This window comes from Arvicola amphibius, chromosome 2, assembly GCF_903992535.2.
Source record: "Arvicola amphibius chromosome 2, mArvAmp1.2, whole genome shotgun sequence".
Taxonomy (NCBI): Eukaryota; Metazoa; Chordata; class Mammalia; order Rodentia; family Cricetidae; genus Arvicola; species Arvicola amphibius.
Genome location: NC_052048.2, coordinates 146,544,402 through 146,560,890, shown reverse-complemented (window position 1 = coordinate 146,560,890; position 16,489 = coordinate 146,544,402). Strand labels below are relative to the sequence as shown.

Genomic DNA, 16,489 nt, shown 5'->3' with positions numbered 1-16,489 from the left:
TTACAGAAGGGAGCATTTAATTGGGAGCTATGGTTTCAGAGGGTGAGTCCATGACCATCATGGTGGGAAGTATGACAGAAGGCAGATAGATAGGCATGGTGCTGCAGCAGTAGCTGCTAGCTTACAGCCTGATTGACAAGCTGGAGAGCAAAAGAATACTGGGAATGCCATGGGCTTTTGAAACCTCACATGCCACCCGAGTGGCATGCATCTTCCAATAAGGCCACGTCAACTACTTCTTCCAAGACAGTTCCATCTGCTGTGGACCAAGCATTTCAACAGAGAGTCTGGGGACCACTCTCCGGGATGATGGAAGATGTACATTTTCAGAGGCCAGGCATGCAGAAACCAACAGACAAAGTCTTCCAGAAGCCTGCTCTAAAGCTCCTGTTGGAACCAATACAAAAGCACCTAAGGAAGGTGACACTGGGAGTCAGGAAATTCAATGGCTGCCTTCCTGTTAGAAGCTGTGTCAGCCAGAAGAGAATGGAACAAAACTTCAAAACGATGAAAAGAAACTGGAAATAGCATTCAGAGGCTCTTTCAGAAATACAGGGAAAAGGAAGATATTTATTCAGAAAGGATAAATAAGCATGTTGCCAGTGAACCCACACAACTAGAGACCGCAAGAAATTCTTCAAAAGCAAGATATGGCGCTCAGTGGGAACCCAGGGCCTTCACAAGCAACAGGCAGCATCAGAAATGAGGAAAAATGGCCACAGCGTGAGATGACTTTATCTTTATGACTCTTCACCTTGACATATTTCATAACAGGCAAAAAATGTTAGCATAGTCTGGTGGAATGTGTGAAGTATGCTGGTATAACACACATGGCAGCTGCAAATGGGAATAGATGGGCCCCGGAGGCTCAACAGATTTCTGCATTTCATAAGAAGCAGTTTGTCAGCTGGGAAGAGCTGGAGGCTTATATTACAGTCGCTAGGACAGTCACTACCTAGTGCAATGAAATGCAGTCAAATAGAGACACTATTTAATTTGTTGCTAAGCTGCTCGCTTGTGGTTTTGCTTTTGTTGCTGTGGTTTTGAGGGTCTTGCCCCAAAAGTCACTGCCCAGCCTTCTTATTACTTCCTCCCTATATTTTCTTTCTAAAATTTGAATGCTTTTAATGTGTCTACATCCAGAAGAGGGCATCAGACACCATGACACTGGACTCAGAGGCAGTTGTGAGCTGCCCAATGTGGGTACTGGGAAACAAACTCAGGTCCTCTGGAAGTATAACAAGGGCTTTTGGTTGCTGAGCCATCTCTCCAGCTCCCCCGTGTTTTCTTGTAGAAGTTTGAAAGGTTCAGAGTTCATGTGTAAAGTTTTAATCTATTGGATTGGTTTTTGCATGGAGTATGGAGTAAGAGTTTAGCGCCACTCTTCTGTGTGTGGATAGCCAGGATTCACAAAATCATGGCCCTTTCTCTGATATGTATTCTTGGCACCTTTGTCAAAAAATCAACTGAGAATAAATATGTGCTTTTTTCTGGGATTTCCATCCTGTTTCATTGCTGGCTTCATTGCTTTATGCATCTGGTTTTCAGCCAACACCATAGTGTTCTCACTAGAGTTGCTTTGATATAGGTTTTGGAATTGGGGGTGTGATGCCCTCAGCTTTGTGCATTTTTATTTAACATTATCTTGACAATTTGAGGTTCTCTGTGACTTCATGAGAATTTGTGATTTTTTTCTACTTCTGTAAAAAAAAGACATTAAAATTTGGATAGAGATGATGCTACCTCCATCGATCACTTCGAGTAGTATGAACTGGATAATATTATAACTCAGCATGTTAATTTGTGAGATGAGTGTCTGGAGAGGTGACTTGGTGGTTCAAAGTACTTGCTGCTCACTCATGAGGATTAGAGTTTTGACCCCAGCAATCACATTAGGGATGGGGCACACCAATGCCTGTGACTCCAGCTCCAAGGGATCTGATGCCTTCTTTGATCCTCTGTGGGGGCACCTGCACATACACATACACACATACTCACATAGACACATGCATAAGCAAAATAAAATAAATCTTCTTTAGTTGTAAGATCTGAGGCTGGAGAGATGCCTTGGCAGTTAAGAACATCGGCTGCTTCTCAGGGACACCTGAACTCAGTCTCCTGGGACTGCTCCCAGCTCCTGCAACCTCAGCTGCAGGGAACCCAACGCTCTCCTACAACCTCCACTAGCGTTCACATACAGACTGCATACATCCACAGAGACACACAGCATACACACAGGCATAATAAAAGTTTATCTTTAAGATATGTAAAATGTAGCTGTTGCCACCCATAGAAGTAAATTGTTAGCTTTGATAGTATTTTTTTAAAAAAAAATGTGGAAAATATTATACCAAAGACCCAGTATCCACCCTGAAGAAGTCAGAAAAAGAACATGGTAAGGCTAAAGTAAACAAAACAAAAAACGGATAGGGAAGAAAGTAGTTAAATCTTGAAGTCAAATACTGAGATGAAAATTATGTTGTCAAAATCATACCCTTTGCAAAGGTCAATGAAACCAGTGAATATCTACAGAGCCTAGATCTATCTATCTGGACAAGAAACACACAAACTTCCCTTTGCAGAAAATACCAGGGCCATAGCTACAGTCCTGATATCCTATGAGGTCACAAACTACCAACCTCCTAAAAGATAATCAAATAGTACTAGGAGCAAAGTTGGGACTCAAGACATGAGACCCCCAAATATAAGTCACTGGGATCCAAGGGTCACTACAGTAGCAGAAGCAAGAGTCCACTGGCCTGTCCCCCCCCCAAAGCAGAATGCCAAGGACCTCTCTGGCTTGCGCTAACATAGATCGTAAGACGGCTCCAGAAGTACCTCCCTGGCATGCACATAAAGGAGATGCTCCTATCACTAAAGACTCGGGGACACAGAGAAGAACAGGTGCATGCCAGCCTTTCTGAGTCCTAATTGTCACTGCAACTGTGTTCCCTTGGTCCCATCCTGTTTCCCATCCTTGCCCACTTTCCATCAGCCTGAAGCTGATAGATACACGCTTTCCCATTTCTCTAGTTCTTCTCTGAAGAGTTTCATTCCAATAAAACTCTTCTTAAATAATTTGCCCACTTTTCTCTTGTTCATCTGTCTTTTGTTATGGATGAGAAAAAAAGTCTTCTCCCTACACTGTTTTAAAAAACATTTACATACTCTATCACATGGATAGTTTTCTTGAGTAACTCACCTCATCAAAACAGATCCAAGAATAGAGAGTGTGAATAGCTCTGTATCAATTGAAGAATTTGAGTCTGGGATGGCAAGCCTTTCACAAAGAGAGCCTGAGGCCCAGATGATATCAAAATATACATTTGTTCATAAAACAGAACTCATTCAAATACTTCCCAACTCATGTTGTAAAGTCAATAATGTTCTTACTCTAGAGCCACACAAGCCAAGAACCAAACTAACCAGTATCTCCCATGATCTCGGATGCCAAAGCCTGAGCCAAGCATTGTCAAATTAGAACCACGACTCTGGGAAGTGGCGCATTACAGCATGCACAGCGGGCCTGGTCCTGGGGGTGCATCTAAAGACAGCTCAGTGGATTAACTGAAACTCATGTGGTAACTCCACCATTCGTTGAAAAGCATTCTGGAATAGTCAACAACCTTTCAAGGCAAGACTCTCAACAACTGAGCAGTACAGGCTCACAGACTGAGACCTACAAAGTCTGCTTATGAGAACTCTTACAGCTATTCTCCAGCTCAAGGGTGAAATGCTGCCCTCTACCGAACATCAAGAGCAAAGCCAACAGGCCTCTTCAAGTCTCTCTGGCATTGTCCTGATAATCTGATGATGCTCACAGGCCTGAATGGAAATGCACACCCACCTTGTGACCTGACCTGGCTTTGGAAGTGAAAACCTTCTTAGGAAATATCGCCCCCCCCCTTGTGGGCTAGAACTAAAAAGTACATTGAATAAAGCTTCAATAATGAAAATTAATTTTACATTAAATCAATAGAAATGATTGAATAACAGTTAAGTGATTAATACAATTCCATAAAATGCCAGAAAGTTTGGGGCTGATGTATTATTAGATGGTGATCAAAATCCATATACTGAAGTTACATCAATGTCAACTTGATTCTAAGAAGATGTAAATAAGTTGTTTGGGGCCAGAGGAATGAACTATTTTGGTTAGTTCTTGTCAACTCGACACAAACTTGGGTCAGTTTGGAAGTGTGAGCCTCAACTGAGAAATTGCCTCCTTAAGATTGGGCTGTGAGGCTCTGTCATTTTCTTCATCTATCGTCAGGTGGAGGTTCTATGGTGATATGCAAGAAATTCATCAGTATGGCTATAGGAACTGGCCTTTTCAGGCTCCCTCTCCTCAGCTGCCCAAGGAACTAACTGGGGGCATCTCCCTGGAAACCTGGGAACCCCTCTAGGGTCAAGTCTCTTGACAACCCTCAGGTAGCTCCTTAAATTAAGATATTTGCTTCCCTGCTCCCATATCCACCCTTCCTATATCCCAAGCACCCCATTCCTCCGAGCTCCCCCCATTCTCCCCTTCACACTTTTCTCTCCCCATCTTCCCTTGGCCTAGTCTTGCCCAACCCTCAAGTTCCCAATTTTGCCTGGCGATCGTGTCTACTTCCAATATCCAGGAGGATTACTATATCTTTTTTTTTTGGGAGTTCACCTTCTTATTATCTTCTCAAGGATCCCAAATTTATAGGCTCGATGTCCTTTAATTATGGCTAGAAACCGAATATGAGTGAGTACATCCCATGTTCATCTTTATGGGTCTGGGTTACCTCACTCAGAATAGTGTTTTCTATTTCCATCCATTTGCCTGAAAATGACAGAGCCCCACATTGGAGCACCGGACTGAGCTCCCAAGGTCCTGATGAGGAGCAGAAGGAGAGAGAACATGAGAAAGAAAGTCAGGACCGTGAGGGAACCTCCAGCTGGCGACAGATGGGGAAGGTGACTGAGCCCCACATTGGAGCACTGGACTGAGCTCCCAAGGTCCTGATGAGGAGCAGAAGGAGCGAGAACTTGAGGGAGAAAGTCAGGAACGAGAGGGGTGCGTTCACTCAAGGAGACGGTGGGACAGAACTAATGGGAGATCACCAACCCCAGTTGGAATGGGACTGATGGATCATGCGACCAAACCCGTCTCTCTGAATGTGGCCAACAGTGGGGGCTGACTGAGAAGCAAAGGACAATGGCTCTGGGCTCTGATTCTTCTGCATGGACGGGCTCTGTGGGAGCCTTCTCAGCTTGATCGATCACCTTCCTGGACCTGGGGGGAGTTGGGAGGACATTCGTCTTAGCATAGAGTGGGGAACCCTGATGGCTCCTTGGCCTTGAGAAGGAAGGAGGGGAGGCATGGGTGGAGGGGAGGGGAGGGAAGGGGGAGAAGGAGGGGAGGGAAGGGGGAGGAGGAGGGGAGGGAGGGGGAAGGAGGAGGGAAGGAGATGGAAATTTTTAAATATATAAAAAAAATAAACCATGAAAAAAAAAGAAATAAAAAAAAAGATTGGGCTGTGACAATATATATGGGACATTTTCTTGACTAAGTATTGATGTAGAAGAGCCTCATCACTATGGGAGAATGATGGCCCTGGGTTCTATAAGAAAGCAGGCTGAGCAAGCCACAGGGAGCAGGTCAATAAGCAGCACTCCTCCACGGCCTCTGCTTCAGCTCCTGCCTCCAGGTTCCTGCCTTGAGTTCCTTCTCTGACCTCCCTTCATGATATACTTCAATCTGTAAGATATAACGAACCCTTTCTTCCCCAATTGCACTTGGTGATGGTGGTTATGACAGCACCAGAAAAATAACTGGGACACTAATATTCCCTTCTTTCCTGATGCCACCTCAGCTTTGATGTATATCAGTGTGAAAACTTGGCCTGTCTGCATGCAGTCTGGAATCCACAGATGGAGAAATCACGGGGCATTTGTCTTTCTGAGCCTCACTTATATCCCTCCGTCGGATGATCTCCGGTTGCATCCCCTGTCAAAGTGCATGACATGCAATTGAAGGAAATTGGCTTACTAAACCCATCATTAGGTAGAGTGAATATACTTCAATAGGAATCTATTGAAAATGCTGAAGGGAGAGTCAAAGAAAGAAGACCAGAATGCCACTGCGGCAGCAGTCGAGATGCACTGTGCATCCCTTGCCACAGTGGCCTGATCCTCAGTACTTCTTTAAGTCTGAAATTTTTCAGAAAAGCAAGGGTGTAGACTGGGCAGCACAACTGGGAAGAGCAGGACGAGCTTCAGGCTTGACTCATTGCACCCAAGACTTGCTAAAAATCTCCAGAAACCAGCAGAAGGTGGAAGTGCCAGAGGGGCAGATGCAGGTGTTGGGATGGGATGGAAAGCCGTAAGCTAAGGCCAGCTAGCGTGGAGCACACTGCAGGGAGTAATAGAGTCCTTGTCTCAACCAAGGTAGAAGGTGAGGACCCACACTCCGGGTGGTTCTCTAGCCTGCATACCTGCACTGTGGCACATGCGTGCCTGAACTCACACATATGAATGCACACATGTGCATATGCATTGCACACTCACACTCACACACACACACACACACACACACACAACCACATCAGACCCCAGCAACATAAGGGTTGCTGACGAAGCTTTGAGATCACATGACTTATCACTGAGAGAGTAATGACATCAGAATTTCCTGGGACACCCTGGGTGTAAATAGATACAATTCAGTCCTTGCCTCATGCACAAACAAGTCCTTTCCATGCAAACTAAAGCCTCGTTTTTGAAAAGAAAAATCAAAAACGCTTCAGAAAACAGACAGGAGTCAACCATTCTCATCTTGTTTTTACTAACCTGCATCAAGTGTACATGAAAATGGATTTCTTTATGGCTTTTCATACATGTATACAATGTCTTCTGATCGTTTTCTCCCCAGCTCCCCTCCTGTGCCCCCCCCCTCCTCCTCTCTGCTTTCTGGAGTGTTCACCTTCCACTCTTTGCTTCCGGCAGTTTTGCTCTTGGTTTAACTTAGCAGGCAGGTTAAATGAGCAGCTATGGAAATGGCTTCCCTACAGAGGTGAAGGTTCCTAGATCAGAGCCTGTGTTGTGGACAGGGTTAGAAGTGGCTGCTAGGAACTCTCGCCTGTGTCACTGCGGACTGTTATATCCTCCAAGGTGAAGGCGGCTTTGCCCGTCCCAGATTTGCCCATTGTTGGGGTTGGAGAGATGACTCGGTGGTTAAGAGTGTTCGCTCCTCCTGCAGAAGAACCAAGTTCAGTTCTGAGCTCCCAAATTAGATAAACTGACCACCACCTGGAACTCCATCTCCAGGGGGTCTGACATTCTCTTCTGACCTCTGGTAGTGTACACACACACACACACACACACACACACACACACACACACACGTGCACAAAATATAAAGGTAATCATTTTTTAAAAATTCACTCATAAAAACTAGAAAATGAAGAGAGATAGGTTTGTGTCAAATTTGTTAGTGACCCCTTTTTGCAGGCATGGAAAGTAGACATTTGAGGATGCTGTCCACCCTGTCATTTGAGGTTCTGTCATTAGTCCAGAGTTCACTGAATAGGCTGGCTAGCCCGTGAGCCCCAGGGATCCACCCATCTTGCCTCCCAAGAGCTGAGATTAGATACATGCAACACTATTCCCAACATTTTAAAGTGAATTCTGGGTTCAAACTCAGGACATTATACTTTCAAAGCAAACATTTTACTCACTGAGCATCTCCTGAGCCCCTAAATATCAATTATTAAGGGAATAATTGGGATCTTGAAAAGACCAGAGTCACCACAGCTGATGATAGATTCAAAAGATATCCATGGCAGGAAACTGGGGAACTCACACCAGGAGCTGACAGACAAGAGTGAAGTTGGCTTTCAGGGTGTGGCCATGGGTAATTTCAGATCCAGGAAGCTGTCGGTACCTTCGCTACCAACCGTCTACTCCTCTGTAGTAGCAGATTCCATCTGCCTGGTGTATCCACTCCGTATGCCTTGCCCAAGAAAGCCCTACATAGATGCAAGCTGCACACATGTGCTATGGTGTCTGTGTGGAGCAGGGATGGCTCAGAGATGAGCATCCTGGAGACCACGCTTGGGGAGCTAGAAGTAGGCACCACATTTGAAAGTTCATCTCTGAGATGAACTACACAATTCATTTCACATGCACATCCGTCAAACACTGAGGCGGGTTTCTGGGTGGCTCATGTTTTTTTTTTCTGTTTCCCCTCTTGTAGATAAAGAATTCATCTATAGAGAACGGAAAGGGAACGTCATACTGCGGAATGTTGAAACCAATAATTCTACGGTTTTAATAGAAGGCAAAAAAATTGTAAGTACTCTCTCTAATGACCAGGATAATTTCAGAGTAATTTTTTCTCCTCCTGCAAGTCAATAAAGCAGAAAATGACTTTAAGTTTCAACTTTCGGTTGAGCCAAGGAGAAGCATTAACTTATAATACCTCTGGCTGAGCAAGTAAAGATATTGGGAAATTGAAAGTACACTAATTTAATAAGTTGAAAGCCTGCTTTCTTTGGGGGGGTGGATCCTGAAAATTCTTCCACAGGTGTTGGAAGCAAGTGTTGCATATCAAGCATAATTGAAAGATAAAGTCCGAAGGCTTTCACACATTTACAGAACAATCTCAATAAAACCCACAGAATAATACTTCAGGAGAACTTACTCAATCTTATTTAAGAAAAAAGAATCTTCACCTGCTCAGGGAATATTTATTGACTTGGGTGACATGGCTGTGTTATGATAGAAAGAGCATTGGGTACAGTAAGGGTTTTTTAAGATTCAAAAATAAGTAATAAGCCGATCTGAAGGTATTGCTTTTTCAGCCAGGAAGCCTCGTTTTGGATTTGTGTATGAAGATATTTGTAAAACTGACTGATTCACTACCAGAGATCATCAAAAGGGGATTGACTTCCTTTCTTTGTTTGCAATGCATTCACACTTGGTGTTAGGGGCAGTGTCCCTGTGAACCCAAGGGTTGATCATTTTTTTGCCTGGTTCCCTTAGGGCAGTAAAAAGAGGAAGCACATGAATAGTGAGACCTGGAAAATGGGCAAATGTCCAAGTGATGACAAACCAGCCGGCTAAAACTTGAACCTGTGGAGGAATCCCAGGCTGATGGAATTTGGACCAGAAGAGCTGTAGGAAAGGCCAGCCCACCCCAGAGAAGGCCACTGGCAGATGAGCCTCTAGGAATCCCAGAAGCCTGGGATGGCCGGGTCCAGGAACTCTGCCTAGGAAGAGTGTCTTCTTCACTGACCACCCATCCTGGCCCCAGAGAAAGCCGCCTCTACTCTTAGCTTAGTCTGTCACATTTTTCTATTACATTTCTTTCTGCTCTGAGGATCCTATGTCTTTAACATAGATGCATCCTGCTTTTTATATAACCTGGCGCCACCCCATGAGGATTTCATTCCCAGAATCATTTTGAGGTTCAACCAAATTATATTGTCCATAGAAGACTAGGAGAGAAGACTGTGCTTACGGTTGCACTAAAAGATCATTTGGGGTAGAATTATTAAGAATTCATCTGACTCAGCCACTTCAAATACTAAAGTTACAGAAACATTTTTAAATGTTCATCAGGAAGAGAAAACACTCTGCTTGCTGCTGAGGGGAGAGTCATTTCCAGCTTAGGGTGTGGTTTAGTCCAAGCCAAGAGGATATGTATAGCCTTGCATACAGATGACACAGAGTGTAGCCCCTTAGGTGCTGGAGAGATGGCTCAATTGTTTTCCTTATAAGAGTTGCCCTAGTCATGGTATCTCTTCACAGCAATAGAAACCCAAGCTAAGACACCCAGCAACAGCATTCTCAACTTAGGCTCCTTCCTTTCAAATGAATTTGTATCTTTACAAGTTAGAGACTTTGGTGGGTAAAGCCATGCCCTCAACCCTTCCAGTTGTCCTATTGCAGGGCAAGGACTTTTTCTTGAACAATTACAACATCTTTTCCAGTGCATCTTTGGTTGCAACTTTTAATTTATTTAAGCTATTTTCACCAGACTGCACATTTTTCTTTCTGTACCATTTGATCTTTTTCATGGTAGATCTAGATAAAAGTAGCCATGAGCTATGACCATACCACAGTCTGAATGCTCTCCTGCTTTAATATTTTCTCCACCAAATAAATCAGTCCATTGTTTTACATTTCTATTTATTTATTTATTTTATGGTGTTGGGGGAGATGCTGCTTGTTGGTTTCCGGCTGCACTAGCTTAGACTAGAAATAATCACACATATACTGTATTAATTAAGTCACTGCTTGACCCATTAGCTCTAGCTTCTTACTGGCTAACTCTTACATATTAATTTAACCCATATCTATTAATCTGTGTATTGCCATGTGACTGTGGCTTATTGGTTAAAGTTTTGACGGATGTCTGTCTCTGATGGCTCCATGATGTCTCTCTGACTTCACCCTTCTTCCTCCCAGCATTCAGCTTAGTTTTCCCTGCCTAGCCAAGTTCTGCCCTGCTATAGGTCAAAAACAGTTTCTTTATTCATTAATGGTAATCACAGCATAAAAAGGGAAATCCCACATCATTATCGGTATAGATGTCTGAATGCATGCCTCGTGCCTGAGGAGGGATGAAAGAAAGCATTGAATCCCCTAGGACTGGGCTTCCAGAAGGTTATGAATTGCCATGTTAGTACTGGGAACTGAACCCAGGTCCTCTGGAAGAGCAGAGTGCTCCTGACTGCTGAGCCATCCTTCCTGCCCCTAGTTCATTACTTTTAATTTAACCTCCTTCAAGGTCTCAACTATGAGGTCTGCTGCAGCCATAAGCTGTGTTTTATGACCATGTACCAAACATGACAGAACAGAGGTGAGCAGCTCTCTAGAAACATCTGTATAAATAAAAGATGTGGAGGGCTCATTCAGCACCAGGGTCATGACCTTGAGCTTTGGATCTGCCTTTCCATTGTAATTGCACTCGGAGATCACAAGACCCCTGCTGTTTGTAATGTCTGTCTCAGTCCTGGCTCTCAGGAGTGTTGTGATGGTAAGTGAGAGATTACACGTACCATGATGGAAAATACAAGTCATGTGTAGATTCCAGATTCTGGTCTAGCCTGGAGAGCTTTGGCAGTGCTCAGGATGCAGGCAAAGGAAGTAGGATTATCTAAACAGGAAGACCCAGAAAACAGCCAAGGCCACAGAAGCGTGGATCCAAGTGTCCAAGCAGCAGTAGATGGCAGAAGCAGGGTGTCCCAACAGCAGCAGCAGACAGAAGAATCTTCTTCCTAATAGGGCATGAGCTTCTGCTGTACAGAGAGGGGCCAAGTCCTCAAATGCTGTTAGTGACACCAACAGTCAGGAAATAAATTTTAAAAACGAACCCAAAGCAACTTTCACATGAGGGACATTTGGCGTCTCAGGAATTCTGGAACATTCTATTACTCTCACGTTAAAAATAACTTAAGCGTTATCTTATTTTCACTATTCTAAGAAGACTCTGTGTCAGCAAAGATGGTCTTTGATATATTACACACCCCTCTTTCCTGAAAAGTGGGCAGTGTGAGGAAGCCATCTCCCCCTGCTAGTGTTATGACATAGGTCTGGTGGTCATGTGATACCTGGAAAGTCTAGCAAGTCTCTCCTCTGCTGAACAGAGACTGTTTTTCCTCTCCTGCCCTGCTCCCTTCCTTGACTCCCCCTTATTTTCTCATAGAAGTGTACTTAAAATGGCTTTAATACATCTTATTAATGCAATTAAATTGGTTTTGTAGGCCCTAAACTCCTAAGGACTCTTAGCACTAACTCTAAAGTTCTTCTGGAACAAAACAGAACACGAGCTTTTGGATAAAGAGGCCTGTGGCCTGTACTTGATACTTAGCTCTCTCTCTCTCCAGCTGGATTGTTGTTGGCTTGTGTTGGTACTGTAACCCCTCTTTGATGAGGAATCTAAGATGGTCTATGATTGGAACCTTGGCTTCACCCTGATACACCTGATGATTCTGCAGGGCAGGAAGATGGCTGTACTGGCATGTTTTTACATCTTAAGAATGGAAATGAGAGGTGCCAGGTTCAAGAGGGGGCGCTGAGAGGTATTGTCCTCCAGGGGACTTCTTTATTAGAAGAGAATTATTAAGGGTATGTACAGTACTGTGGACTTCTGAGGAAAGTCCTCTCGAAACGGGAAAAAGAACCTTCCATTCCAATCGATAGCATGGGGCTCCTATTCTCAAAGGGTCCTGAGGGAGGGGAGAGTTCTCACACCATGCAGCTGGAGGGTGGTCAGGGAGAAACATGGGGGTTGGCTCTTAGTGACACCAGGATCACAGCACGTGCTCCCTGTCAGCTTCTGGCAGCAGATTGGGGGGCAGCAAGGCCTCAGGGGATATGGTCGGGTCTGTGGGGTCTGTTGTCTGAGTTCTGCAATACACATACCCATTCTGTGCCCCTTTTATTGACGATGCCAGTGGCAAGAGCAACACCTGTGTGTCATTTAAATTGTGCCAGACACTTAGGAGGAAACCTAGAAAGACATTTCAAAAGCAATATAAAATTTTGTACGTTTCAAGTCACTCTGGGGAGTTTTTCACTAGTAAACAATCCGAAAGGTACAATGGCTTACATTAACAAAAATCCCTGGCACTCTGAAGATGAGCTGCGTGGATAGAAATGGTGAATTAGGATGTAGCCCTTAAAACAGCAGCTCCAGAGGCACTAGGGTAATATGAAAACAATTCATGATGCGCTATAAAATACATGGAAGAATACAAGCAGGATGCCTACTCAGCCCTGAGTAACGGAGGACATCATCATTGCATCTAAAAGGCCAGGAAATAAATATTAATCATGCAGTCGGTTCATCTTGCTGACTGGCAAAACTCTGCGTTGTTTTCTAATGTGATTTAGACAGCTGCTGTCTCATGGCATTTATTCAGTAATTTTAATCCAATTCATGAAATTTGAACCTCATGTTCCAGAGAGATGAGCCATTGCTGCCCTCCTAAGATGAACACGACGGACTCTACGGGCGCCTGGAAGTTCTTGGAAGGGAGAAGCAGCTGTCAGGGAGGCGTTTGTGTCATGCTTCCCCCTGTCCTTGCTCTGACTTGCCTCCCTGCTCGCTTACTTAAGCCTAATTACTTATTTTAGCCACCAAACTAACATTCAAGTAAAATGGCATTTTGTGTCTCTAACATACATCTTTTTGATTTTATATCACCATTAGACATAGAACTGGAATTTTATATCGGTCTCTTCAAATTAATTAATTTTGACTCTTCACAAGACAGGTGTAATTGGGCAGCTGCTCAGAGGCCTTTTCCAAAGGAGAGCAGCCGCAGCCTGCAGAGGAAGTGCAGGAGTCCTGGGGACCAGGCCACTTCTTTCCTCTTCCTGTTGCCTTCCTCCCATGAGTCACTAGATAGTCGCTGTCTCTTGTTTCAATTTAACTAATGTCTACCCAGGACTTCATGCCTCTTACCTTGTGAGGTGACAAGTTTAGGAAGAACTACATCCTTGCCCTCTGCCTCTTACCGTTTCCTGTCCCTGACTCCAGGGCACAGCTGTACCCGGGAACAAAGGAAGTTCTGATGGGCATCATCACAGGAGGGAGGCAGGTCGGCCTCGACTTCAGCTGCTGCTACCCACAGCTCACTGTGTCCTGAGCCCACGCGTGATGGGCATGTGCCGACACTGGCCACCCAGCACAGCCTGAACGCAATCTCCCATCTGAGGCTGGGTTTTGATTAGCGTGGGAATAAACTGTAGAGGGGAAAATAACCTTGTCTTTGCTATCACATGGAAGCTGGCAGCTTGTGCTGTCCCTCAAATGTTTTGCTTGGCTAGGGACTAGTTTATTTCAACAATTTCCTGCTGCATAGAAATGTCTGCTGGATACTTATGGGCCTGTAGGCCGAAGATGGATGCCCCAACGGTACAAAAGAACTTTGGGTGACTGTCCAGGTAGCAAGATGTCTCTGTGATTTCTAGAGTTTGGAAGTTGATTATTTCTTGTTTACTTAGGTAGTATTATATCTTTCTGGAGTCTTTGATGGAGTTGAAGAATGGATAGGTAGTTATAGTTTTTCATTGTTATGATAAAAGATAAAATAGGTATAAATATTGTAACTGTAATTCTTGCTTTATAACTGTTTTGTTATATGTAGTTTTACTATGTTAAAGTGAAAGCCTTTCTTTTTTGTTTAAACAGAAAAAGGGGAAATGATGGAAGCGGGTCTTCTATCAATCTGTTGATTTCATTGGTTAATTAATAAAGAAAACTGCTTGGCCTAATAGGTTAGAACATAGGTGGGTGGAGTAGACAGAACAGGAAGAAGGAAGTGGATGGCTCAGTCAGATGCCATGCCTCTCCTCTCTGAGGAAGATTGCCATACCTCTCCTAAGAGAGAGAGATGCAATGGAGCCAGCCACCAGGTCAGACATGCTGAATCTTTGCCGGTAAGACACCATTTGTGGTATTACAAAGATTATTAGATATGAGTTAATCAAGATGTGAGTAAGAGGCTGAAAATAATGGGCCAGGCAGTGTTTAAAAGAATACAATCTGTGTGTTGTTATTTTGGGGCATAAGCTAGTCAGGAGGCCGGGAACTGGGCCGCAGGAACGCAACCTGCAGCTCCACACTACATTCTTGGGTGCTACTCCCTATAGCATATATTAGACACTATCGCATGGAAGGTGCCTTGGTCTCTGGCTCTTGCAATCGTTCTACCCCCTCCTGTGCATTTTTCCCTGAACCTTAGTTGTAGGAGTCGCATTATAGATGCACAGAGTGGGACTGGTCACTTATGCTCTGCACTGTCACCAGTTGTAAATCTCTGCCATAGGCTCTAACTGCTGCAAAAACACGTTTCTTTGATGAGGGGTAAAAGCTACACCTACCTGTGGCTATGAGGATAAATATTTAGACTATAGTTAGCAATTATATTCGTTTAAGAAAACAGCAGTAGCCGGTTCTCCTCTAGGGTCTGTGACCTCTCCAGCCACAGGCAGACGGTTGGGTTTGTAGTACCAGGCATGAACTCCCTCCTGCTGAGCTGCCCTTAAGTCCTATTAGATGGCTGTCTACCCCCTAGATATGATGTACTATTGCACCACTGGAGATATCTTCTTGCCACTCTGGTCACTGTTGTGGTTCACAGCTTTACAACTGGTTAGGAGTATTGATTGATTTTTCTCCCTTGCCAGCTTGCATCGTACCTTTCAATATTATGAGAGCAGGTCCTCAGGGAAGAGGCTTCTAGATCAGTTACAGCTCAATTCCTCCAAGCCCTGTGTCTGAAGGAGGTAGTGTCTTTAGCAGAAAAGATCAGAAAAGCATAAGCTAAATTGTATAACTGATGGCTGATATCTTGGAGTGAAGAGCTTTGATTAATTCTACAGTAGAGTGCCTTGGCCCCATAGGACGCCCTCCAAGATGCTGTTAATGCCTGCATCCATGAGCTTCACCAAATCCTATGGCCAATGCCCTTTCCACCCTCAGGGAGCATACCATCACCTTAACTCCCAGACATTGGAGAATGACCGACAGTAAAGCTAGCACACACCTCTTTCCTTTTTCACGATTTCATGCGTAGGGAATTCATTCCTATCATGGTGTGAGGTTTGTTTCTCTTTCCGCACTGAGTTAGGAGCTTTTCTCCTAAAGGAAGCCTGTTAAGGACTCTCCTTGGCACACTCAGATTGCCAGCCTTGAGCTACTTTTATGCCTTTAGATCATCACTGTGTGAAATAAGAACGGCTTGACGGCAGCACTGCAGCATCATGACGGTCAGTCTGAGGCTCCTGCTGAATGATAAATGTAGAAGGGCCCGCTTGTTCGTCCTGGCCACCTGGCCAGCTTAGCCCTGAAATAGCCACACAGAAACTGTATTAATTAAATCACTGCTTGGCCCATTAACTCTAACTTCTTATTGGCCAACTCTTACATCTTAATTTAACCCATTTCTATTATTCTGTGTATCACCATGAGGTCGTGTCTATCTCTGGAGGTGGATCCATGGCATTTTCCTGACTCCACCCTTCTTCCTCCCAGCATTCAGTTCCATCTTCCCTACCTACCTAAGCTTTGCCCTATCAACAGGCCAAGGCAGTTTCTTTATTCATTAATGGTAATTATAGCACACAGAGGGGACTCTGATTTGTGAGTCTACCCCTAAAGAAATAACTGTCTATTTCCCAATTCTGAGCTAGTGTGGGATTTTCTTTTAAGTGTTCTTCTTCAGATGAAGGAGTTGGTAGTGTGTATGCTGTAGGGTTTGCTGGGCAAAGACACAGTTCACACCCAAGGCAGACAGCACCTGACGGCATGCATCATGAGACCCCTCTTTAAATGTGTCACTTCTAGAACTTTACATTTACTATATTCAGACCATGGTTGACCCTGAGTAATGGATGCTGTGGAACTCAGACCACAGATGAGGGCCTGCTATAAGCCATACCTCAGGTACCTGGAGGACATCTGTTTCTTAATAGGCTGAGGCTGTGTTCCACCTCTAATAAGGAT

At 44.3% G+C, this 16,489-nt stretch overlaps 1 protein-coding gene across 3 annotated transcripts in view; it reads left to right on the top strand.

Annotated features, from left to right (window-relative positions):
- Dpp6 (dipeptidyl peptidase like 6) overlaps nucleotides 1-16,489 on the top strand; it is a 655,432-nt gene that overhangs the window by 385,721 nt on the left and 253,222 nt on the right. For all 3 annotated transcript variants that reach the window (XM_038318722.1, XM_038318721.1, XM_038318723.1), the window contains exon 4: nucleotides 8,225-8,319. In XM_038318722.1, coding sequence (XP_038174650.1) covers nucleotides 8,225-8,319 — 95 coding nt within the window. The remainder of the gene's footprint in view (nucleotides 1-8,224; nucleotides 8,320-16,489) is intronic.